General features: G+C 40.2%; 2 protein-coding genes across 3 annotated transcripts in view; one reads left to right on the forward strand and one right to left on the reverse strand.

Annotated features, from left to right (window-relative positions):
• Positions 1-336: 336 nt before the first annotated feature.
• On the reverse strand, positions 337-2342 carry LOC125280796 (gastrula zinc finger protein XlCGF52.1-like). Its single transcript, XM_048211543.1, has 2 exons — positions 2119-2342; positions 337-1333 (listed from the first exon to the last, which is right to left on the reverse strand). Exons 1-2 carry the CDS (start codon positions 2174-2176, stop codon positions 498-500), a joined length of 894 nt encoding a protein of 297 aa, XP_048067500.1. The 5' UTR covers positions 2177-2342; the 3' UTR covers positions 337-497.
• Positions 2343-7257: 4915 nt separating this feature from the next.
• The window catches only part of LOC125280668 (gastrula zinc finger protein XlCGF57.1-like), a 36844-nt gene continuing 16395 nt past the window's right edge, over positions 7258-27706 (forward strand). The window contains exons 1-4 of one of the 2 annotated variants that reach the window (XM_048211378.1): positions 7258-7537; positions 8635-8867; positions 14242-15577; positions 16877-17334. In XM_048211378.1, the coding sequence (XP_048067335.1) occupies positions 8810-8867; positions 14242-15577; positions 16877-16922 (1440 nt within the window). In that variant the 5' untranslated portion in view covers positions 7258-7537; positions 8635-8809 and the 3' untranslated portion in view covers positions 16923-17334. Of the gene's footprint in view, positions 7538-8634; positions 8868-14241; positions 15578-16876; positions 17335-27706 lie in introns of those variants that run through there. The other variant, XM_048211387.1, reaches the window with a different exon arrangement.

Consider the following 27706-nt stretch of genomic DNA (forward strand, 5'->3'; position numbering starts at 1 on the left):
CGGCTCCCACAGTAAATGTTGTATTGTCTTATATATGTTTTATTTTACCAGTTGTGGAATGCTTTAATGGACATTAGACAACACTGCAAATTCAAGCTGTTATATTCATATATTTATTGTCAAACATTCCCAATTTTTCTGATGCATGTCCTTAATTTAATTTCATATTTTGTATTAATTCAGTGTTTATAATGCTAATACTAGATCTTTTAAAGAATTTTAACCCAAACTGACTGGGTTTCTAGAGAGCAAAGTTTTTGTGGAAAAAGTGGAAGATTTAAACACAAAGTGTGTAAAATAAAGTGTAAAAATGATTTGATGATCACCAGGGGGCAATCAAAGAGCCCGCAGCTTCACTTTTCAGGACGTATGAGGCACACCCGGTTGTGACCAGACTCAACACTACTTAGCTTCAGTTGGCCACCAGTCTTGAGCTACAGGGTGGTTTGACTGTGACTAACCTCCACAGAAGAGATTTTGTTGCTTATAAAGATGAATTACTTATCATGATCTCTGTGGTCATGTGGTTTCTCCACTGCATGGATCTTCATGTGTATCTTCAGGTGACTTTTAAAAGAGAAACTCTTTCCACACTGATCACACATGTGCGGCTTCTCTCTGCTGTGGATCCTCTCATGTGCTTTCAGATTTGTTGACCAACTGAATCTCTTGTCACAGTGTGAACACTTGTAAGGTTTTTCTCCAGTATGAATCCTCTGGTGCATTTTTAAATCACTCCCTGTAATAAAAGTCTTCTCACACTCAAAGCACATGAACTCTCTCACACCAGTGTGTATTTTCTGATGTTTATGTAAATTTTGCAGCCATGAAAAACTCTTTCCACACACAGAACATGAATGTGGCTTCTCCTTCGTATGAACTGTCAAGTGTGACTTAAGGGCTGATGCCATACAAAATGTTTTCCCACACTGATCACATGTGAACGGTCTCTCTCCAGTGTGGATCCTCATGTGACGCTCAAGATGATGTTTGTATGTGAAACTCTTTCCACACTGATCACATGTGAACGGCTTCTCTCCAGTATGAACTCTCATGTGAGTCTCAAGACTATATTTGGTTGAGAAACTCTTTCCACATTGATCACATGTGAACGGCTTCTCTCCAGTGTGGATCCTCATGTGAACATCAAGACTATGTTTGGTTGTGAAACTCTTTCCACACTGAGAGCAGGTTGTAGATTTCTTGGTTCTTCTTTTCTTTAAAAGTGTGTTTTTAGTCTTTGAGCGACTCAAAGGTTTTTCTTCAGGTTTGTCATGATGTTCCTCCTCCACTTCACTCAGTTCTTCACTCTCCTCCTTCACTTCCATCAGGTCTGAAATGAAAGAAAAAAATCAATCATCATATTTCAAAGAGAGACATATGAAATGAAAGGACATAAAAGTGAACCCTGATCTAAGAAAGTACACAACTGCTATCAAATAATATGATCACTCTGATGCCCGTTTATAAATTAATTATACGTCCCTGAAACTTTCCATGAACTTTACATTGACCTTCCAGTTATCATTTTTAAAGCATTATAGAAACAAACCCCTTGTTTCTGTAGTGAGAGCTCTTAAATCTGATGAATGACACAATTATCTAAAGCGATATTATCATCATAATATACAATACTGTCATATATAATTAAATTAAATTGACAATTTTAATTTGCATTATCTGTGTCCTACATGTTTCACTCAACCATGTTACTTATGATATAAATTCCTCCTTTTAAAAACAGCATTTCAGAGGAAGTGACATCATCTGGGCTCTTTCTACAGCATGATGGGAGGAGAAGAAAATAATCTCAATCCATTGTCTTAGTTTCACACAAACTATACAGTTTTGATCACATTCATCAACCCTCTAGAAGAATAATCTATATAACTATGAATAACTTCAATAATTCATGAGAAATACAACTTTTTCAGGGTTTTTATCAGGTTTTGCTTTAGTTATGCTTACAGCCCTGTCAGATATTCTGGAAAGTTCATTTACTTGAGTTTGGTGTCTACAGTTTATTGATAAAAATAACATGTCTATTCATCTAAATCTTGAATCTTTCTAGCATGAATGTTGTTCAGCATCATGAATGAATGAAGAATAAGCACCAACCTCTTTGTTCTTCAGTATCTTCAGTGTGTTTCATTCTGCAGGGTTCTGGATCACTCATGTTCTCACTGTCCTCTTTAATAAACTCAGTCTTTGCAGATTTCAGCTCTTCCTGATGATCTGATGCTCATCTGATGGGAATATCCCAGTATTTATTGGAGAACTGCTGTGGGAGGAGCTTTACTGATGATGTGAGTGATGAGGGAGGAGCTTCACTGATGATGTGAGTGATGTGGGAGGAGCTGATCTTCCAAAATCAAAAAAATATATTAGTTACTGAATTTGATTTTATACTTACTGACACATCTAAGCATTTCTATCTGTATGTCTATTGTAAAGTTACTGATGTTTCTAAGTTTCTAAATTTCTAAGCCTATCATTATTCTGCTTCTTCATTACAATATATGAACATATCTACAAATACAGACAATAATGCCATGTAAATTCTTCCAAATATTAATAATGGCCAGAAAAACAGTTGAAAGCATAAACATAGAAATATATGTACATATTTGTACCCAATAAATACTCTCAATCTGTTTATCAGCAACGATTAAATGAGCTTAGTTCACTTGTGAATTAAAATTTCCTGATAATTTACTCACCCCATGTCATCCAAGATGTCTTTCTTTCTTCAGGTGAAAACATTCCAGGCTTTTCTCCATATAGTGGACTTCACTGAGGTTCAAGAGGTTGAAGGTCCAAATGTTAGTTTTAGTGCAGCTTCAAAGTGCTCTAAATGATCCCAGACGAGGAATAAGAGTCTAAAGAAATGATCGACCATTCTGTGTGTGTATATATATATATATATAGCAGACACTCAATCCGTACTTCTGCCTACATCACAAAAGAAAGAAAGAAAGAAAGAAAGAAAGAATGTGGCTGATATGGGGCTGAGTATCTTTTTGAATTATTAAGCAAACTAATCCCTGAAGTGTCAATTTACAGCAGATCTGAAGTCTTCAGCATAATCAATGAGGTGAAAACAGGAACTATTGACATGCAATATGGGTTTAACTCTGCCCGTTATCACTTTAAAAGTATTCATGTGAATTAAATAAATGGCCTTCATCATCATCACAGTATGCTAATGCTCTGAATCAGATCGAGGGAATCGTCATTATGCTGATTGAGGACTGTTGTGTCTCTTACACCTCTAATCTGTGCCGTTTGCTTCACAGGACACACATGCTTCTTCTCACTATGAGAGATGACTGGTATTTCCCTTGAATATGCGTATTTATTATCACAATGGTTTAGAATAAGTAGCCTTTAGCGTCGCATATATGACAGTGGAATATGATGTATCACATCATGAGGCTTGGGTGCATCAGAGACAGGTTAAGTACAGAGAGCAGATTGTTCATTATCACAAAAGAAAATGCATTTCCAATCTTACAGTCAACAATGAAAATGTGGTTGGAATAAAAAATAAGATTAAAAATACATTAAATGTTAGAGGAATCTTAAACAGAAAAAAAAAACCATAAGTTTCCCCATATTTTCCACATTGACCACTTTTGTTCATATGATCTTCCCAAAAAATATAGAGTGATCATGGCAGAAAAAGTCAAATTTACCTCACAAATGTGTATTTTATCTAGCCTGTTGTTTAATTAATTGCTTTATTTATTTGTGATTTAATTTCAGTGTAATATAGCATTTAAATGCACATCAAATATAAAATAAATAAATGAAATAAAATCGCTAGATGTACAATGTTAATAACTGTGACGCAATTTGAATTTGAAACCCCTAGCAGCGCTCACCCAAGTGTAGGTCTCTGCGGAACAAAAGAGGGGCATCTCCCAATTTTGGGGTGTTTTCTAAGTGAGAGAGGTGTTTATAACGATTCAACCAAAAAAGTACGGAAGCCGGGATAGGCGTTTTTTTTTTTAAAGTACGGAAGCCTGAAAGGCCATTCATTATTTTATTTTTTATTTTTTTCTTGTTTTCTTATGATCACAACTACTTTTTTACAGTATTTCACAATTGCTAAAACACTAAACCCCATTCTCTGAACCCAATGCTCAGTGGCCTAAACCCATTTGTCGAATCAGTCACTTTGTAGGCAAAACCTTAAACAAGTTCAGGTAGTTAAGACACTGTTTGCAAATCTCATCCACTCTTTTTGCAAAACTCTAAACACATTCTTACTCACTAAAACACATTTTGCACTGTGTTGCAAAATGGTAAATACATGTGGCAAAAGTTAAACACAACTACAACACAGTTGTCATCCTTTAAACACAATGACTCAAAATTATTCACACTTATGTCTAATTAAGTGATCAAATCAACTGTATAAAATACAGGTCAGTTCAGAGTGCACAGGTGACAAAGGTGCTGAATGATGATACCAACAATAGATGGAAACAATCTGAAAAGTAGAGGAGGAAGAGTATGTGTAAGAGGATGATGAGGAGAAAGAGCAAGGGGTGTGGAGACAAGGCTGTCAAGGCTGGATCCGGCACAGGTTTTTCTCTTTGCCTGGCAAGAGATGACATTGCCTGTGATGTGGAAAATGTCCTCAACAATATTCAATAATATTCAACAATATTATTGATCTGACAGTACTGACATTATAGGATGAGAACTGAACTAAGCTAGCCTAGATGATGACATCACTGTTTTCTGCAGAACTGCTTTATAGAGGAAAATAATTACAGTAATTTACATAATAATTGATGGTCTTTACAATGTAAGTGGATCAACACTAAACTGACTTCAGCTGAACAATGACACTATTTTCTTTTAGACCTGTACAGCCAAAATGAACCCTCTTTGCATTACTGATCATCATGTACCTGTTATCACTGTAAAGATGCTTTGACTATATTATACTACACTATACTATACTATACTATACTGTACTATACTATACTATACTGTACTGTACTATACTATACTATACTATACTATACTATACTATACTATACTATACTATACTATACTATACTAGACTAGACTAGACTAGTATCTGTGTAGTATAAATTGCAATTGAAATAAAGGTGACTTGACTTGATTTAGGCCGGACCCAACATGAAGACGTGATGCTGAAGCAGAATGAATCTCTCACTGACTCTGAACTTTGTTTTTGTGTGTGTGTGTACTGTATCATGCTTTTCATTTAGAGTTTTCTTTGACCTTTTAGTCATTTGCATTTAGACTGCTGTATGTTTGCAATATATATACAGACATTCAATACTATATAATACAGTATTTCACAATTGCTAAAACACATTTCTTGAAACCATCACTCATTTTCTCAAAACATTAAACACAAATCCAATCTTCAAACTAATTTCACAAAACCTCTGACTCTTATGGCAAAATCAAACAAAGCTTTCAGATCATACACACATTAAGCAAAATATAAACACATACAGATCATTCATTAGACACTACATTAAAAAATGGAAAACACAACATCCAGAACATGAGGTTACAGAAAAAAAGTATGTTGTAACACAGTAAACACATTTTTCCATTACATAAAATGTATAGAAATCACAAGTAATGTGAATTTAAAGTATACTGTATGTACTGCAAGTACAGTATTATATTCAATATTATATAGTATTGAATGTCTGTATATACAGTACTTACATACTGCAAACATACAGCAGTCTAAATGCAAATGACTAAAAGGTCAAAGAAAACTCTAAATGAAAAGCATGATACAGTACACAAAAAAAACAAAAAAAAACAAAGTTCAGAGTCAGTGAGAGATTCATTCTGCTTCAGCATCACGTCTTCATGTTGGGTCCGGCCTAAATCAAGTCAAGTCACCTTTATTTCAATTGCAATTTATACTACACAGATACTAGTATAGTATAGTATAGTATAGTATAGTGTAGTATAATATAGTCAAAGCAGCTTTACAGTGATAACAGGTACATGATGATCAGTAATGCAAAGAGGGTTAATTTTGGCTGTACAGGTCTAAAAGAAAATAGTGTCATTGTTCAGCTGAAGTCAGTTTAGTGTTGATTCACTTACATTGTAAAGACCATCAATTATTATGTAAATTACTGTAATTATTTTCCTCTATAAAGCAGTTCTGCAGAAAACAGTGATGTCATCATCTAGGCTAGCTTCGTTCAGTTCTCATCCTATAATGTCAGTACTGTCAGATCAATAATATTGTTGAATATTATTGAATATTGTTGAGGACATTTTCCACATCACAGGCAATGTCGTCTCTTGCCAGGCAAAGAGAAAAACATGTGCCGGATCCAGCCTTGACAGCCTTGTCTCCACACCCCTTGCTCTTTCTCCTCATCATCCTCTTACACATACTCTTCCTCCTCTACTTTTCAGATTGTTTCCATCTATTGTTGGTATCATCATTCAGCACCTTTGTCACCTGTGCACTCTGAACTGACCTGTATTTTATACAGTTGATTTGATCACTTCATTAGAAATAAGTGTGAATAATTTTGAGTCATTGTGTTTAAAGGATGACAACTGTGTTGTAGTTGTGTTTAACTTTTGCCACATGTATTTACCATTTTGCAACACAGTGCAAAATGTGTTTTAGTGAGTAAGAATGTGTTTAGAGTTTTGCAAAAAGAGTGGATGAGATTTGCAAACAGTGTCTTAACTACCTGAACTTGTTTAAGGTTTTGCCTACAAAGTGACTGATTCGACAAATGGGTTTAGGCCACTGAGCATTGGGTTCAGAGAATGGGGTTTAGTGTTTTAGCAATTGTGAAATACTGTATTGAATATAATACTGTACTTGCAGTACATACAGTATACTATATATTTACATTACTTGTGATTTCTATACATTTTATGTAATGGCAAAATGTGTTTACTGTGTTACACAATATACTTTTTTTCTGTAACCTCATGTTCTGGATGTTGTGTTTTCCATTTTTTAATGTAGTGTCTAATGAATGATCTGTAGTGTTTATATATTGTTTAATGTGTGTATGATCTGAAAGCTTTGTTTGACTTTGCCATAAGAGTCAGAAGTTTTGTGAAATTAGTTTGAAGATTGGATTTGTGTTTAATGTTTTGAGAAAATGAGTGATGGTTTCAAGAAATGTGTTTTAGCAATTGTGAAATACTGTGATACAGATTCTTGCTTACCTTTTGTTTTGTTTCTGCCATTAAGTGGAACGTTAACATTTTTAATGGTATCGTTTGCAGGGAACAGAAGCTATTTTATCGCATCGCATGATCATTTTTAACGGCTCTGTTTTTCCAGAAATCTCCAACTCGATTTGAGCAAATCGGGTAAAGAGGTTGAAAACCTCCTATTCCCGTGTGACAACACCCCAAAGTTGGGAACCGCCCCTTTTTGTTCCGCATAGACCTCCTTCTCGCGCTCACGGGCTTTTGGAGTACTGCGCATGCGCGTCATTTTGAGCTGTAACGGTCGTCAGTCCACCGGGAGTTCTCAGAGGAAAAGGTAAGAAACTTTATTTATCTTTATTATTATTATAAACTTTATTTTTTTGTCATCATTTTTCACATATGTAACGTTAATTGCTGCTTTAGTGTTTTGTACTGTAATTAATTCTGTCATTAATTACTCAACCTCATGTCGTTCTACACCCGTAAGACCTTCGTTTAGATATTTGTGATGAAATCTGATTAACAGAAAGATAATTAACACTTTCAAAATCGCTCAGAAATCTACTAAAGACATATTTAAAACAGTTCATGTGACTACTGTGGGCAAAAAAAACCCAAAAAACTTTATGACAATCTCTAGTGATGGAGGATATGATACTACAAAATCATCCTAGAAATAATAATTCTTATTCAAATTGTTTTGAAATGGTTGACCACCCAATTTCAAATCGTTAAAATTGACCACAACCATTCAAACTGTTTTCAATATATTGCAAATAATCAAAATATTGCCATGTTAGCTTTTTCCCCCAGAGTCATGCAGACCTAGTTTTGGTGTTATCGATGTTTTATCTATGCTATAATGTGAGAAATGACAGTATTGTCTTTCAATAGAGCAGTTTAGGCTTTTAGCATATATCCTGATTAAAATAATGTGTTTCTAACAGCAAACACTCAGAATAAAATGAGATGATCTGAATGTCTTGTTGAATGAGTGTTGATAGTCTGAGAATCATCAATATTAACAGAGAAACTGCTGAAAACACTCTTTATTTCATGTCAATAGTTCCTGTTTTCACCTCATTTATTATGCTGATGTCTTCAGATCTGCTGTAAATTGACACTTAAAGCTCATTTCATTGCTGTCAACAGACTGAGGGGATTTGATGACTACAATATAGGCATTTATTTCTGTGTTTATAATTTTAACTGTTTACTTTTTCTTACTGTTACGTATATATTTGGAATAATTACATTATTTATATTCTTTTTCTGTATTTCTTGATATCTATCTGTATTTTAACAAAGAAGCAGAATAATGTTAGGATTAGCAATAATAATTATTTATTAGCATCAGTTACTTTACAATGAATAGAGAGATAAATGCTTAGAAGTGTCAATTATTATAAAACATTTGTTTGATTTTGGCAGATCAGCTCCTCCCACTGCAATCACATCATCAGTGAAGCTCCTCCCACAGCAGTTCTCCAGTAAATGCTGGAATATTCTCGTCTGAATATTCCCTGGAATATTCAGATGAGCATCAGAGCATCAGGAAGAGCTGAAATCTGCAAAGACTGAGTTTATTAAAGAGGACAGTGAGAACATGAGTGATCCAGAACCCTGCAGAATGAAACACACTGAAGATACTGAAGAACAAAGAGGTTGGTGTTTATTCTTCATTCATTCATGATGCTGAACAACATTCATGCTAGAAAGATTCAAAAACACTTTAGCAGATTTAGATAAACAAAATTAGCGTATGGTCAGTAATGGGGGGTTCAAGAAACTTTCATAATGATTGTCAACATCAGATTAATCTAAATATTATTTTAATTGTTTTATTTTACATTTGTTTTATATCTGGTTCACAATTTGCAACGTTACCAGAATTTAAGTAGGGGTGGGAGATATTGATAAAAATTAATATCTTGATATTTTTTTTCAATATCTCGATATCGATATTCAGACGATATTTTTGCAATCCTTCAAAGAAATGTGTGCAAACTGGCAAAGAAGGTCCAGTTGGTCTTTTGACTTGCTGCATTTGACCTATTATTGTATAGAATTACTAGTACATAAAGATATGAGACATTATTGATTTAAACATGAACCAAGTTACTGTACTAAATATTTATTTTAATACAAGAACAGTGCTTTTTCAGTACAATATGTACGTAATAAATTAACTTTGTGCTTTGCAAACAGTACTCTATTAGTAATAGACTAACAACAATGTGACTACCTCTTTAAAAAAAGTTGTGTTTTGCAAAATGTAAACATTAGAACACAACACAATATAACATTTTTGCACATTATATTACTATAAAAGATGAGGATAAAAAAAGACAAAAGGAACAAAATAAATAACACAGACACTGCTCTGCAGGTAAAATGTGCAATAAAGCAAACATGCTTTTGAAATTACAAAACACTTCTTTGCTAAACACCAGTGTAAACTGTAAGTGTAAACATGCAGTACTGTAGAGGTGGTCAGTAACAGTAGCAAAGTAAATTTACTTGAGATTTTTTTTTGTTGAGAACTGATTACTTTTATGCCTCTATATTTGAAGGATTAATATAATACTTTCTACTCTCCTACATTTTTCCAAAGGTTCCAAAGTAAAAAGCATGAAAGTATTTTCTACAGCAAGTAGAACTAGTTGTACTTTTACTCAAGTATTAAATGATGTACTTTGATCAACACTGGTAATAAATTTAGTTATACTGGACTGTCTGTAACATAATATGAACATAAAGACCAAAATGTAGATGTCTATAATATAAATATAAATCTTAACCTTTTACTTTTAAACTTCAAGTATTATAAACTTCCACACAAAAAACTAAAGCAGCCAACTGTTTCTTTGACTTACATTTTCTTCATATTGTGGGACAAAAACACCAGCCTGTCCACAGCCTCTGGCTTCAGAGAAGCTCTCTGACATGTAACTACATTCCCACCTGTGCTGAATGCCCTCTCTGAAGGGCTGCTTGAAGCAGGGATGCACAGATACTTCCTGGCTAATTTCTCAATTCTAGGGAAATTTACCTCTTGAGTTTTCCACCAGCTTAATGGATCTGTGTCACTGTCTATCTCCGGTATCATGAGGTAGTTCTGCATTTCCTTTTCAACTGCACTTTGGAGAGACTCCTCTACCCTGTTGGCTTGCTGTTTTTTTTTTTTTAAATAACTTCCAAAAGATTTCTTTGTCTTTTTTTGCAGGCAGTGTCTCACTGGCACTGGTGCCTTCTTCCTCAGGTACTGCTGTAGTGGAATGAGATGCTGCCGCCTCTGTTGCAGCCGGCTTGTCCTCCTCATTTCCCAGGGCCATAAGCTCAGCTTTTAGCGCACTCTCAATGGCCAGGATTTGCTCATCCTTATTGTAGCGATGTTTGAATCGAGGGTCAAGTGTAGATGCCATTCCTAGCAGCTCCACCACGTTGTCTCCTGCAAATTTGCTGTTCAGGTATGTCAGAATGGATCGTTTGATGTCTTTGGTCAAGTCTGTATCATCTGACTGAACTGCCAGGACATCGTTGTTGAACAAGGACAGTACAGGTGTAACGTAAGAAACTGTGACCTGTTGCTCACCGGACAGAGCATCTGTGAACTCCAACAAGGGACCAAGTGCTTTGTTGATTGATTCCAAAACTTCAACATCTTGCCATGTAGGAATCAGGTGCCTGTGTTTTTTGTCTTCAGACAGTACTTGTTGTATGGCCTTGTGCTGCTCCAAAATCCTTTCAACCATCCGCTGCCTTGAGCCCCACCTTGTGGGGCACTCTGTTATGAGTGCATGTTGGGGAAGATTCATCTGTTCTTGTACTTTTGCCAGAGCTTTTTTTTCCAGCTGTTGGAAAAAGCTGCCACAACTTTTTTGCACACTCCTAAGGCTCTGTCAATGCGGGGATCTCGCATGCTCCGCTCTGCGAGGGGAAAAACAAAAACACTTAACTTTTTTAAAATAATAAAATATTATTCAATAAAGTCTTTATTGCTCTTTTATATTTTTAACCTTCTAAGCTTCAAACCCACTTTTGAAAAATCCACAGAAATGGCATACCCAAACTAAAACAGATACAGTTCATGAACCCTTGGTACTAAAAGCACAAGTATGATCTCATTTGAAAGCTGACACTTTGCAGTTTGTTGTAAATTTAGAATAAATTATTGCCATAATGAAAAAAATAGTTATAAATATCTTCAAAGTTTTTGAAGATATGGCAATAATTGCAATTCACACTGTTATAATCCCTAATTTCTTTTGTCAAAGTGCTCGCTTCACAGTTGAAACTATCAACTGAAAACTAAAAAAGAAACATTTCAGTAAACATCGCTATTATTTTTTTTTAAATATAAAAATTACGGCTAACTTAGGTGGCAGATGCATCTGAGGGCTAGGTAAAATGTTAGCTTAGCACACATCAATACACGACAATTTATGAGATTAAAACCATGTTTTTGCTCCAAACTTACTTTATAACGCAAGTCGAGTGTTTTAAATAACCTTCTGTGATCTGATTTGGCTTCGGATAAAAACATTTGACTGAAAATATATTATTTTATAGTATTCTGCACAATGATAACGTTAATATCAATTAGCATTACATTATAAATATAATCTATAAATATATAAATATAATATAATATAAAAATAATTATATAAATATATTATATAAATATAATATAATTATACATCTCAAAAACAATAAAATTTAACTCAAATATCAATAATTGGTTATAGTCCATTTCAAATTTAAATACTTACCAATGGCAATGTGAAGTCTGTGACCAAAACATGGAAGTCGCTGCCAGTTGTTGATCCTCAGAGCACTGACCACATTAGCCCCGCTGTCAGTGGTCCAAAGACCATGAGGACAGGACATCTTTTAGACCTTGTGCAATAAGTTCACCGGTATGGTCCTCTGGGAAGTAAGATGTCTGAAGGCAAAAGCTCTGTAGTTGCCATTCTTCATCGACAAAATGTATTGTCAGAGATAGGTACGGCTCCGAGGTTCTGCTGGACCACAGATCGGAGGTTGTGGCATAATAGGTGACCTTCTGCAATTTATGGGACAGCGTTTGTCGACTCGTATAGTTTTGGTAGAGCTGTTTCGCTGAAATATCTCCTTGAAGGCAGATTATATCTGGGATCTAAAGTCTGTAACATTTCTTGAAACCCATCCTTCTCGACTGATTGAATTGGCAACATAGACCTTGCAATAAAACTTGTTACAGAGTTTGTAATCGTTTTCCACTTTTCACTTTTTTTGTCATATGGTGTTTTCTTTGTGAATGTTTCTGCCAAGGTCTGTTGTGTCTGTTTTTTTTTTTTGTACCGTGTTTGTAGCAGCAGTGCTGTTTTGTTCAGCACGAAGCCTTTCATACTCTTCAAACTGTGTTTTGTGCGTGGTACGGAGATGATGGAAGAGGTTGGTTGTGGCGCTCTGCTTTACGGCGATCTGCTTGCGACAAATTCTACAGATGGGCGACGTTTGTTGCTCGTCTTTTTTGTCAAAACCAAACCATCTCCAGGCTAAAGAAGTTGACCCACGTCTCGCTGTTAGCTCTTCTGGCACTGGTTTTGAGGATGACTGTGTATTTTCGGTTTCTTCGCTCATTTTTGTGTTGTTGCGCTCAAAGCTAGATAGCAAGTGACTGATGAGTAACATACGCACGGCACACTGTAATGACGTAAGAAGTCAGGGGCACTGAGGCATTATGGGCAGTTCCCTGTATTAATAAAAATGTTTTAGTTTGTACTAAAAAAAAGTTTTTTCTAAAAGTTAAAAGAAGCCTAATGATGCAATCATGAAGCTCACCACTTAAGGACGCCACAGACTTTTAAGAAAAACTTTTTAACTTCAGACTTCAGTTTTCCGCAAACAACGCATATTTTGCCTTTTCTAGCAGCTATTTTATTAATCGTACATCGGCTTTACTCTTTACGTTTTTGGATTGTTGCTTCAACCTAAGGAACGTCATAACACACAGGTAAGAACTCCGTAGTTGTATTGCAAATTAGTAGCAGCTTACTCTCGTGCAATTGAGGAACGATCGTGATTTTGTACAAAAACAAACCCCTACATTATTAAAATCGCTACTTATAATTGTTTAGAAGGTTATAGTGTGCGTTATTTGTTTTCTCTTTAACTTCCTTCAGCTCTTTTCAAACAATCCGACAAATTATGAAATATCCGATATCCCAATTTTGCATATCGTCCAGACAACAATTTGGATATTATCGTCTAAACGATATATCGCCCACCTCTAAATTTAAGACATTTTCACTATAGATTGTAACATTGTTATTTTTAGGAGTAATCAGTAAACACCAAAATGTATGAAGTGAATGAACTTTCCACAGTGGTTGACAGGGTTATAATCAAAACTTTAGCAAAAGCTGATGTATAGTTAAATTTTGGTAAGAGGGTTGATGAATGTGATCAACACTGTACAGTTTGTGTAAAACTGAGACAATGGATTGAGATTATTTTCTTCTCCTCCCATCATGCTGTAGAAAGAGCCTAGATGATGTCACTTCCTGTTTATGTATTGCTTACAGCGTCTGTACAAGAATAAAGTTCAACATAAGCATGTATTATTTAAATACCAATGTAGTGGAGTTTATGTATTTTATCAGTTTTATTTTACTGTTATAAAAACAGATTTGTGAACATTAGTGGAACTAAAGCCGTGACAATCAACACGAAACACACGTGATCGTTGTCATGCGGTGAATCCGGCCAATCATGAAACAGCTGTGTCGTCATCAGTGCTCATGCAGCTCCTCTTGAGAAACTGCGCTGGCTGACTCAGGCGGCTGATCTCGAATCGCTCTTGCGGTACTTTGATGCCATACGTCACAGTCACATGGCGTTGGCGCTGTCTCAAGTCGAACAAAATTACTTACGAGCATGCACTGCTTCAAGTCAGCCGCCGATCGGTCTGTAGGGCACTGCATCAAGTCGAACAAACCTATTGTCTACTTTCTGCTACTACATCAGGCTCACTTTTTTGTTCTTTCATTTCAGACCTGATGGAAGAGAGCGAAGAGAGTGAAGAACTGAGTGAAGTGGAGGAGGAACATCATGACAAACCTGGAGAAAAACCTCTGAGTCGCTCAAAGACTAAAAAGACATTTTTAAAGAAAAGAAGAGCAAAGAAATCTACAACCTGCACTCAGTGTGGAAAGAGTTTCTCAACCAAACAAAGTCTTGATGTTCACATGAGAGTTCATACTGGAGAGAATCCGTTCACATGTGATCAATGTGGGAAGAGTTTCACACAAAAAGGAAATCTTAAGGAACACATGAAGATCCACACTGGAGTGAAGCCATATGTATGTAGTCAATGTGGAAACGATTTCACAAACAAACAAAGTCTTGATGCTCACATGAGAGTTCATACTGGAGAGAAACCGTTCAAGTGTGATCAGTGTGGCAAAGGTTTCAGTCAATCTTCACACCTTAAAGGACACATGAGGATCCACACCGGAGAGAAGCCGTTCATGTGTGATCAGTGTGAAAAGAGATTCACAAACAAACATCATCTTGATGTTCACATGAGAGTTCACACCGGAGAGAGGCCACATGTATGCCATCAATGTGGGAAGAGTTTCACCCGATCAGAACACCTTAAAGGACACATGAAAATCCACACCGGAGAGAAGCCATTCACATGTGATCAGTGCGGGAAGAGTTTCAGACAACCATCAAACCTGAATGTTCACATGAGAGTTCACACTGGAAAGAAGTTGTTCACATGTGATCAGTGTGGGAAAACATTTCTTAGGGCATCAGAGCTGAAGAGACACCTGACAGTTCATACGAAGGAGAAGCCACATTCATGTTCTGTGTGTGGAAAGAGTTTTTCACTGCTGCAAAATTTACAAACACATAAGAAAATACATACTGGTGTAAAAGCTTATATGTGCTTTGAGTGTGGGAAGACTTTTACTCATGAAATCAGTTTAAAAGTGCACCAGAGAATTCACACTGGAGAAAAACCTTACAAGTGTTCACACTGTGACAAGAGATTCAATCAGTTAGCAAATCTGAAAACACATGAGGGGGTTCATACTGAAGAAAAACCTTACAAGTGTTCACACTGTGACAAGAGATTCAGTCAGTCAGCACATCTGAAAACACATGAGAGGATCCACACTGGAGAAAAACCTTACATGTGTTCACACTGTAACAAGAGATGCAGGCAGTTAACAGATCTGAAAAGACATGAGAGGATCCACAGCAGAGAGAAGCCGCACACGTGTGATCAGTGTGAAAAGAGTTTCTCTTTTAAAAGTCACCTGAAGATACACATGAAGATCCATGCAGTGGAGAAACCACATCACCACAGTCAGAGATCACAGTAAGTAGTTCATCTTTATGTGCTGAGAAACAAAGTCTCTTCTGTGTTAGTTGGCTCTCTGTCTCTCCTCTCCACGTATAGCTGGTGTGTGCTGAAGGCACTGGTGCTTCATTTGACACTTTTTAAATTTAAGTATGAAAACTCATGGAGACTCATGAAAAACAAAAATTTCTTCAAATTGCAAAGAATTACTCAGAAAGCATGAGTGCTTTTATAATCACTGAAGCTGTCGGTCAGTTCAATAAGAAACTATAGAATAACATTAGTACATTAAATATGAGTTGAATATTTAAAATTTGCCATATAAAAATTAGGTTGTTAAATGTAAATTTGATCTGCATCTTAAAGGGGGACTCAGTAACATTTCAAATACACTGTTTGCAAGTTAGTCAGACCAACAACAAACATCTAACCAAACAGCATCAGTGATGGGGAGTTCGGTTCTTTTCCACGAACTGGTTCTTTTGGACAGTTTGTTTCAATAAACCGGTAAAAAAAATGGTTCACCACACTTCAAAGTCCACTTTTTTAATGGACATGTGTCAACACGAAATATATCAAAATCATCCTTAAATAACTTAATTTCGTAGATTACGAAGTTGCACTAAAAAAAACAAAAAAACAAGAAGAACTAAAACAAGAGGAAAATTTATAAATTGAGTCTTTTAGGTGCTGTATTTCCCTAGTACAAAGTGTTACATGTAGAATTTAAACCTACATTTAATGTCTAACAATGTTTTAGTTAGAGTTATCGCTCTTCGTCTGCTGGAGGTGCTGGAGCTCGTTCTGCAAAGTTGAACAGAGACTCACTCACTCTCAGGACAAGCATTTGACCAAAATACTCACATGACTTTCTAACATTTACAGATAAGAATATAACCATTAAATATGAGTTTCACAATAGGAATATCACATCAGAGTAAACAACACATAAATCTGAATGACGTCCAGGGCAAGCCGTGTTAAATTGTATGCTTATGAGTTTATTTGAAGAGCTTAAAGTGAAGCATTTTTGCAACTTTGCTTGTGCACTTTTTCTGCAGCGATTTCATCAATTAGTTGTTGATAATATAAGTTTGTTTTGTGTGTTATGTTGCTGTGGCTGTGGCTTCAACAAAACCTGATAAGTAATATATGCAAATATGATTTGTGTTGTGAATGATTTGGACAATCTTGAGCTACGTGATCAATGTCACTATTGTTTTTATGTGTGATTAGTCTTAATGCAGAGTTTGAAATACTTCTTATTCATCTCACATCATGTCTGTTGGAAATGAAATTGAAATTTGTTTTTGTCAGAACAACCAGAAAGCATCTGGAAGGAGAGGAAAGAGAGATCCAGTGATCCAGAACCTGCAGATGAAACATCACGATCCTGAAGAACAAAGAGGTTGTGTCAATGAGTGATTTGACAAACAAACATCACCCAAAGTTCATCTTCAGGAGTTTGTGTTTATTTTCTTAATGGATTTGTGTCATTCAGTTATCTTTTATGAAGGAAATTATTAGTTATTGTTCATTTGTATTTTCTGTTGATTCTGCTTGAATCAGGAATATTTTTTAGCTCTGAAAGCCATGAAGTAGCCTATTATGATTGCTTTTCGAGCTTTTCATGTTTTAATTTTTAAAAGGACCTTTTAAATGCCTAATAAATCATATTTCACTGCACACATGACTGACATTGTATGAGATTGTTGTCTGTTGTCTAAATTATTAACAGTTTTTCTCTTGATATCCAGTATCATATATACATTTCAGTTTGATGTTCATTCTCACCATAAGGCTTCAGAACAATTACTATGAACTTTAAACACAGTTTTTACAAAATAAATGATCACATGATTGCATATTGTTATATATAGCAATGCTCTGCCAGTTGAGCTATGTGAAACCTGTAGCGTCTGGACCAATCAGCCACACAATTATTCATTGTATTTAATGAATTACCCATAAACTCACTCTCACTATCAAAGTTCTCTGAACTCATCCCCCTAAAACTGCAACCAGCATCCCAAGTGTAGCTAGCACACAGGCCAACCTAGGTGTCCTGTTACAGATATATGGTACTTTTATGATCCAGAAGAATGCTGTAGAGACTAGTGACTCATTCTTCCTGAGAAGGACAAATAAACTCTCTTAATCCTATGTATTCTCTATATAACCACTTGGGAAATGTATAAACATGTATCCAATTTTCCCATCTCATGACTTTCCTTTTATAGGCTTTATTCTATGTATTAATTCTCTCTTTTGAACTATTTTGGTATTAATGTTCCATAGTTGCAAATGTATAGTTGACTGAGATCACATTGGCAGCATGCTTGGTATCTACGGACTCCAACTTTCATTTCCTATTTGGTAATTTATGTTACATGTTACTAACTCTGTGACACATTAGTATTATAAGAATCTAGAGGGTTCTTCTCTCAAACATCCAATCCAGTGTCTTATCCTAATATCTTGCTACAGAACAAAGACTCGTAAAACTTCCCTCCGAGGGGGCAACTCCTTTTTGGCTCAGACACCTTAAGAGGGTGTGACGTCTTCACCCCTTATATTCACGGATCACAAGATAAAACCTCTCTCTTCCTGCTCTTCCTCCTTTTTTTTCTTTTTTTACTGACAAATGCTGATGTCAAGATGATGCTGTAAGAAGCTAGAAGCTTCTAAGGAACCCCAAGCTTGTGCCAGGCCTCGGCCTAGACCTTCCATTCACCAAAGATCCTCTGAATCCAACTGGTTCTCTTTCATCAAGACAATATCAGCAAAGATTCAACGGGAGCCTCCACAAATTGCATCAGGACAGTTTTAATTCAACTTGGAGAGACATGCAAGTATCAAACTTAGTCTCATTATCGGATACATTGAGTATCCTTACCCCTTTGAAAGAAGGGCCTGTTAAAACTAAACTGATGGTTTGCTCAAGGCTGTTGATCTGCTGAAATGTACAACAATGCTGTAACCTCTTGCTTCCTGTACTCTGCTTTAGCCCTCTCTCTCTTGGTAAACTGTATGCATGTATGTGTGTGAATGTTAGAGTAGTTTAAGTGTTTAGTTAATAAAGTCTTGTTCATGTCACACGTAAGGTTGTCTGTGTTTTGCGCTCATATACGGGAGTCCCTATTCATGTCGGTCCTGACTACAGGCTTTTAGTAGAATAAGATTGTTATTTCCCATAACCTGGAAATGAACATTTCTTAGAATTAATAAACAATTAACACTGTGTGTTCATTGAACAACAGGTTAATTGATTGTAATATTAATTTTATTACATTAAGTTAATTTTATTAACTGATTAAAATATTAATAATTAATTATAACTAGTTATGATTAATTATTCATATTTATTTTGAGCTAATTTGCTACAAACCCGAATGCAGATAAAAGGTAACAATGCATTTAAATGAAAGTGTCCTGTTGTCGATGGGGCGCCACTTTAGTAAACACTCCTATGGGTCGTATTTCAAGGAAGTAACAATAGTGCAGAGTCAATAGCTACAGACCTCCAAACTTTGTGTGTCCTTCAGATTAGCTCAAGAACAGTGTGTAGAGAGCTTCATGAAATGGGTTTCCATGGCCAAGCAGCTGCATCCAAGCCTTACATCACCAAGTGTTGGATGCAGTGGTGTAAATCACGCTTCTCTGGGTTTGGGTTTGGCGGTTGCCAGTAGAACGGTACTTGCCTGACTGCATTGTGCCAAGTGTAAAGTTTGTTGGAGGGGAATTATGGTGTGGGGTTGTTTTTCAGGGATTGGGCTTGACCCTTAGTTCCAGTGAAAGGAACTCTTAATGAAGAAAGAAACTCTTAATACCAAGACACTTTGGACAATTTCATGCTCCCAACTTTGTGGGAACAGTTTGGTGATTGCCCCTTCCTGTTCCAACATGACTGTGCACCAGTGCACAAAGCAAGGTCCATAAAGACATAAATGAGTGAGTTTGGTGTGGAGCAACTTGAATGGCCTGCACAGAGTCCTGACCTCAACCCAATAGAACACCTTTGGGATGAATTAGAGTGGAGACTACTGGACCAGGCCTTCTCGCCAACATCACTGCCTGACCTCACAAATGTGCTTCTAGAAGAATGGTCAAAAATCCAATAAAAACACTCCTAAATGTTGTGGAAAGCCTTCCCAGAAGAGTTGGGGCTGTTATAGCTGCAAAGGGTGGGCCAACTCCATATTAAATCCTACAGATTAAGAATGGGATGTCACCAAAGTTCATGTGCATGTAAAGGTAGGCATCCCAAAACTTTTGACAATATAGTGTATATAACAATACTTAGTTTATTAATGTAACCAAATAGTTGTTCCCTTGTATAACGAAACGTGTAATATATTAAAGCGTCTTTGGTGTTTCTATGGTTTCTACAAAATAAAACTGGAAACCGAGAGAAACACAGATATGGGTCAGGTTTTGATGGATGACGATAGTAATGAAGGTAAAGACGATTACAGTGACATACAGCAGTCTTACATTAGGCATGCGCAATTCCGCAATTATTGATGCGCAGGTGGGCCGTGCCATGTTGGTTCAGAGAGGAGGTGGGCCTCGGCGTAAAAAATGTTGGGAACCAATGCTCTAGAGCAAATTTACAGATACATTTCTTATTCCTTAGACTCCAGGATAGGTCCTCTGTGTGCACATCACAGAGGACCTCTCCTGGACTTGCAACACAGCAGCACTGGCCAAGAAAGCACAGCAGCGTCTCTACTTCCTCCGCAAACTGAGAAGAGCCAGAGCCCCGGCCCCCATCATGTGCACCTTCTACAGAGGCACTATCGAGAGCATTCTGACTAGCTGAATCACTGTGTGGTATGGCGCCTGCAACACGTCCTGCCGCAAGTCACTTCAACGCATAGTGAGAGCAGCTGAGAAGATCGTTGGTTTCTCTCTCCCCTCCCTCCAAGACATCTACAGCACCCGTCTCACCAGAAAAGCACTCTGCATTGCAGGTGATCCCACCCACCCGACATACAGCTTCTTTAGTCTGCTGCCATCAGGGAGGAGACTGCAGAGTCTCCAGGCGAGGACTAGCAGACTGAAGGACAGCTTTATACATCAGGCTGTCAGGAAGCTGAACTCCCTCCAGACATTGCCCCCCCTCCCTTCTTTTACCCCACGCATCACTGAACTCTAACCACCCCTTACAAACTATGACCCGCACCAGTCACTTTGCAGCATTGGACTGATCATTACCTCATCCAACATTGTCTGAACACTACACTACCTCTTCTGACACTGATTTAAAGACTCTTCCCTTATTAGCTCTTTATCACTTTAACAGACTGAATAAGCCCATATTGCACTACACAGTTTACTACTATATCTGCACTTTACCTATTCTCTTTCAATGTCCTATGTAGATCTGTTTTTTTTTATATATATTTATTTAAACTATTTAACTGTATTGTTATGTCTACTTTTTGTGTCTAGTGTTAACTGTATGCACCAGGGGTCTGAGAGTTACGCAATTTCAATTCTCTGTGAGTATGTACTGTATATATGGCAGAATTGACAATAAAGCAGACTTTGACTTTGACTTTGACAAATGTAATCTTCTGAAATGCTAAAAGTTCCAGTTTTAGGGTCAGTTTATAATGACAGAGATTTGAGTCTCAGCCTTACATGTTTTTAGGAGGTACATAGGTAAGCATGCAAAAGACTTAGTCTTAATTTTGTTCCTTTTTTTAACTTTAAATGTGTTGTGTGTTATGACACAAAATCAGACACTAAACCAAGTAAAACAAAAATAAAACACTGGTGGTTCTGCAGTTTTCGCAGCCTGCCTGACAGCCATTTCTGCCTGGATGAAGGACCACCTTTAACTCAACCTTGCAAAAACTGCTTGTGGTCGGTGCCAACCCAACACTTCATCATAACCTTTCAATTCAACTTGGGTCGTCAACCATTACTGCATCCAGGACATCCAGGAACCTGGGAGTGGTGATGGTTGATTTTTAAAGCTTCACAGATCATGTTGCTACAACGGCCCGGTCCTGCAGATTTGCCTTGTACAACATCAGGAAGATTAGACCCTTCCTTTCAGAGCATTCCACACAAATTCTTGTCCAAGCTCTTGTTCTACCCAGACTGGACTATTGTAATGCTCTCTTGGCTGGCCTTCCAGCATGCACTGTCAAGCCTCTACAACTGATCCAGAATGCTGCAGCAAGACTGGTCTTTAATGAACCGAAAAGAGTGCATGTCACACCTCTCTTCATCAGTCTGCATTGGCTGCCAATAGCTGCTCACATCCAATTCAAGGCTCTGATGTTTACCTACAGAATAACCACTGGCTCTGCATTTCTATACCTCAACTCACTACTTCAGACTTATGCGCCCTCCAGAAACTTGCATTCTGCAAGTGAACAGCACCTTGTGGTGCCATCACAAAGGGGCACAAAATCACTCTCACTGACCTTCTCTGTGTCTGTTCCTGGCTGGTGGAATGACCTGCCACGCCCTATCTGAGCAGCTGAGTATCTTTTTTGTCAACACTTGACCCAGTACTAGTAGCACTTTTTATCTATCTTAATCTTCTTTTTTTGACTTCTAATCTCTTTCTCCATCTATTTGTGTATTAAAAAAGATTCCTTGCTACAAGCACTTTACTGACGAAACAGTGACTTCACACAACACTTACATACTGTTGTACTCCTGTTGATTTTATTGATTCTAATATTCTCATTTGTAAGTTGATATAAATAGCCTCTTCAAAATAGCCTCTTGGTGCATTAGAGGGATATTAACTGTCGTGAAAAGACAATTGTGAATTGGTAATGTGCACTTCTGTAGAACATATAGTTCAGTCAAGATGTGAAATTGATTAAAGGTTATAGTTCACCCCAACATGAAAATTATGTCAATCTGAAGGGGTGGATTCTGGAATCCACTGCCACTTCAATATATATCTTTTAAGTTATTAAATCAACATTTATCATTCTGTCAAATTATTTGAATGGTGTGGCGAGGGGGGCGTGGTTTAGCGGGGTCTGCAACAGGAGGGAGTGTCTGGGGATGTGCGGTGATTGAACGGGTTGAATGTAAATCACGAACACCTGTTTCTCGTTCCAGTAATTGGCGTGGAGACAGGATAAAACGCCAGGAGAAGCAGGAGCGTGTGAGAGAGAGAGGGACTGCTGACAGTCGGACTGAGTGAGCTGTGCTCGTTTCGTGGAGTGAAGCCCGTCCTTGGATGTGGAATTATTGAGTGTGCGTTGCACCGTCTTTTTGTTTATGTGTTTGATATTTTTCTCTGGTGAGAATAAAGACTGTCAGCAGCCCAAAGCCGATCCCTGTCCTCTTCCTTCCTTCGATACAAGAACTTTTATTACACTGGTGCCGAAACCCGGGAAGGAAGACGGAAGCCGCCGCCATGCAGGCAACCTCCGCCGCGGGAACGCCGTTTGCGGACATCATCTCATCCCTCGCGGCCCTTCATCAAGAACAACATCGGGCCCTGCTAGATCTCAGGAACGATCAGGAGCGCCGCTTCGAGGCGATCGTACAGGGCCAACAGGAGGACCGCGAGAGGTTCCGGAGCTGGATAGACCGGGAGGTTCCCGCGGAGACCAGCGTGGCAGCTGCTGGATCCTTCCAGCTGCCACTACAGAAGATGGGCCCGCAAGACGACCCGGAGGCCTTCCTGGACCTGTTTGAGAAGTCGGCTGAGGTGTCAGGTTGGCCCCGGGACCAGTGGCCCATGCGGCTCGTCCCGCTGCTTTCGGGCGAGTCGCAGGTGGCAGCACAGCAGCTGCCCATCCAGAACCTCCTGGTCTTCAACGACCTCAAGAGGGCCATCCTACAGTGGGTCGGCCGCTCCCCCGAGCAGCATCGTCAGCGTTTCCGGTCTCTGGAGCTGGGGGAGGCGGGCCGGCCCTTCGTGTTGGCCCAACAGCTCCGGGACTCGTGCCGCAAATGGCTGATGGCCGACGGAGGCGACGTGGAGCAGATGATCGATCGTGTGGTGCTGGAACAGTTCACCACTCGGCTCCCGAAGAAGACCGCCGAGTGGGTCCAGTGCCACCGGCCCACGTCGCTGGATTCGGCCATCCAATTGGCGGAGGACCACCTGGTGGCGTGCCCAGGGGTCGGCGAACCCCTGCCATCTGTCTCTCTCTCTCCCTCTCTTCCTCCCCTCTCTCTCTCCAGACCTGTACCTCTACCTAGGTCCCGTCCGCCCGGCCCGCCTCGTGTTCCGCCCCGGGGGCGGGGTGGAACGGATCATCGGCCGTTCGTGGCGCCGAGAGGCCCGCCCAGGGGGGCGGGACTGGCCACCGCCGGGCTGGACCCCGCGCCTGCTTCTCCCCTCTCTCCACGCCAATCATTCGGCCCGTTCTCCGCCACTGGAGCGGCGGGCAGGTCTGGGCCGGCCTGTTGGCGTTGCGGGGACCCGGATCATTTCATAGACCGGTGTCCAGTGATGGAGGTGGGGACATTGATCCGGGTCCCGGACGACCTGCAGGTCGCCCCCGGTCAAGCTGGTCAGTACCAGATACCAGTGAGTATCAAGGGGGGTACATATCAGGCTTTGGTGGACTCGGGTTGTAACCAAACCTCCGTGCATCAAAGCCTGATTTCATCCGGGGCATTGGATACAGGCCGCGTGGTTAAGGTACGGTGTGTGCACGGGGATATCGCGAGTTATCCGTTGGTGTCAGTCGGGATTCTATTTAGGGGTCAAAAGCATAGTGTGGAGGTGGCAGTTAATCCGCACCTCCGGCACCCGATAATTTTGGGGACGAATTGGCCCGCATTTAATAAATAATTGGGACATTTATGCTCGGGTGCCTCTTGGAGTAAATGTACGCGGGGAAAGGAAGTGCGAGTGCAGGCGGGGGAGACTGACCGGGGACCAGTGGTGACTGCCTCAGGGGAACAGAGCGGGATCGGGAGACTGATTCTCTCGGACCGTGATGATTTTCCCCTGGAGCAGTCTCACGATGACACGCTGAAAAATGCGTTTGAGAGGGTCAGTACGATTGACGGTCAGCCTCTCCAGCCTGGACGACCACTAACTTATCCCTATTTTGCGATTATTAAAGATAGGTTGTATCGAGTGACCCAAGACACTCAATCAAAAGAAGATACAACCCAGTTGTTAGTACCAAAGAGCCGCAGGGAAATGCTTTTCCATGCGGCTCACTCTAACCCAATGGCTGGACACTTAGGACAAACAGCGACACTAAATCGCCTCATGACCCGATTCTTTTGGCCGGGCATTCACGAGAACGTGCGCAGGTGGTGCGCGTCTTGTCGTGAATGTCAGCTGGTAAATCCTCCGGCCACTCCAAAAGCGCCTTTGCGCCCCCTTCCATTAATGCAGGTCCCCTTCGAACGAATTGGCATGGACCTCATCGGGCCATTAGAGCGATCAGCGAGAGGGCATCGTTTTGCATTGGTCATTGTGGATTATGCAACACGATATCCAGAAGCAGTGGCTCTCCGCAACATTTCCGCTAAGAGTGTTGCGGACGCCCTCTTCAGTTTAATCTCCCGAGTGGGGATTCCGAAAGAAATCCTCACTGATCAAGGCACGGCGTTTATGTCACGTACGCTACGCGAACTGTACGAATTGTTGGGCATTAAATCGATTCGAACCAGCGTCTTTCACCCACAAACGGACGGGCTGGTCGAACGTTTTAATCGCACGCTTAAATCCATGATTCGTAAGTTCGTTCAAGAAGACGCCAAAAATTGGGATAAATGGTTGGAACCCCTGTTGTTCGCTGTGCGAGAGGTCCCGCAAGCCTCCACGGGGTTTTCCCCCTTCGAGCTTCTCTTTGGGCGCCACCCCCGCGGGGTGTTGGATGTCCTAAGAGAGTCTTGGGAGGACGGACCGTCTCAATCGAAAAATGAAATTCAGTATGTGCTGGACTTGAGAACAAAACTCCACACTTTGGGGCGGCTATCTATGGAGAATTTGTTACAAGCCCAGGACAGACAGTGCCGGTTGTATAACAGGGGAACTAATCTGCGTAAATTTGCACCGGGAGAGAAAGTGCTCGTATTACTCCCCACATCAAGCTCAAAATTACTGGCGAAGTGGCAAGGACCATTTGAGGTCACACGGCGAGTTGGTGATCTCGATTATGAAGTAATACGGTCCGATAGGAGAGGGGCACGTCAAATTTATCACCTCAACCTCCTGAAAAAGTGGAGTGAGGCGGAATCAGTGATGCTGGCGACGGTGATTAGCGGGGAGGATGATCTCGGGCCAGAGGCGAATGTAAAAAAACAATCCCTCGCTCTGGCCCCGGGGGGAGATCACCTTTCGCCCTCACAGCTCACTGATGTTTCCAAATTACAGGCTGAATTTGCCGATGTGTTCTCTCCCCTACCGGGCCGTACTGACCTCATTCAGCACCACATCGAGACAGAGCCGGGCGTGGTGATTCGCAGCCGGCCGTATAGGTTACCTGAACACAAAAAAAAAGTGGTTCAGGCAGAATTAGAGGCAATGCTTGAAATGGGGGTAATAGAGGAATCCAGCAGTAACTGGGCGAGCCCGATAGTTTTGGTCCCCAAAACAGACGGCTCAGTGCGGTTCTGTGTGGATTATCGCAAGGTGAATGCAGTGTCGAAATTCGACGCGTATCCAATGCCGCGTGTGGACGAATTGCTTGACCGGCTCGGTACAGCTCGCTTTTATTCGACACTGGACTTAACAAAAGGGTATTGGCAGATCCCCTTGTCTCCATTATCCAAAGAAAAGACCGCTTTCACGACGCCGTTTGGATTACACCAATTCGTGACCCTTCCGTTCGGGCTGTTCGGGGCACCGGCGACCTTTCAGCGACTCATGGACAAGATCTTACGGCCCCATGCTGCGTATGCGGCTGCCTATCTGGATGACATTATTATTTTTAGTAATGATTGGCAGCGGCATATGCAGCATTTGAGGGCTGTCCTGAGATCGCTGAGAGGGGCTGGGCTCACGGCCAACCCGAAGAAGTGCGCAATTGGGCGCGTGGAAGTAAGGTATCTGGGCTTCCACTTGGGATATGGACAGGTGCGTCCCCAAATTGATAAGACAGCAGCGGTTGCAACCTGTCCGCGTCCCAAGACCAAAAAGGAGGTAAGACAGTTCCTCGGGCTGGCGGGATATTACAGAAGGTTTGTTCCTAATTATTCGGACCTCACCAGCCCGTTGACTGATCTGACTAAAAAGGATGCACCAGATACGGTCCAGTGGACGGAGCTGTGCCAGCGGGCCTTCACCCAGGTGAAGGCTGCTTTATGTGGCGGGCCGTTACTTCATTCCCCTGATTTCTCTCTCCCCTTTTTGTTGCAGACAGACGCGTCGGACAGAGGGCTGGGTGCGGTCCTGTCCCAGGAGATAGAGGGTGAGGAGCGGCCGGTGCTGTACATTAGCCGCAAGCTCTCTAAGAGAGAGGCTAAGTACAGCACCGTGGAGAAAGAGTGTTTAGCCATCAGGTGGGCCGTCCTCACCCTCCGCTATTATCTCCTGGGGCGGGAATTCACCCTCTGTTCGGACCATGCCCCTCTGCAGTGGCTCCACCGCATGAAGGACACCAACGCGCGGATCACTCGTTGGTATCTTGCTTTACAGCCTTTTAAATTCAAGGTGATCCACAGGCCGGGTGTTCAGATGGCTGTGGCCGACTTCCTCTCCAGAAATGGGGGGGGGGGGGCTGCAGGCCGGACGGCTCCCCGGCCTGAGTCGGGCGGTGGGGGTATGTGGCGAGGGGGGCGTGGTTTAGCGGGGTCTGCAACAGGAGGGAGTGTCTGGGGATGTGCGGTGATTGAACGGGTTGAATGTAAATCACGAACACCTGTTTCTCGTTCCAGTAATTGGCGTGGAGACAGGATAAAACGCCAGGAGAAGCAGGAGCGTGTGAGAGAGAGAGGGACTGCTGACAGTCGGACTGAGTGAGCTGTGCTCGTTTCGTGGAGTGAAGCCCGTCCTTGGATGTGGAATTATTGAGTGTGCGTTGCACCGTCTTTTTGTTTATGTGTTTGATATTTTTCTCTGGTGAGAATAAAGACTGTCAGCAGCCCAAAGCCGATCCCTGTCCTCTTCCTTCCTTCGATACAAGAACTTTTATTACAAATGGCTTCTTCAATGTATGTTAAAGCATTTATTTTCTTTTTCAAACACTAGAA

The sequence above is a fragment of the Megalobrama amblycephala genome, linkage group LG1 (genome assembly GCF_018812025.1).
Source record: "Megalobrama amblycephala isolate DHTTF-2021 linkage group LG1, ASM1881202v1, whole genome shotgun sequence".
Taxonomy (NCBI): Eukaryota; Metazoa; Chordata; class Actinopteri; order Cypriniformes; family Xenocyprididae; genus Megalobrama; species Megalobrama amblycephala.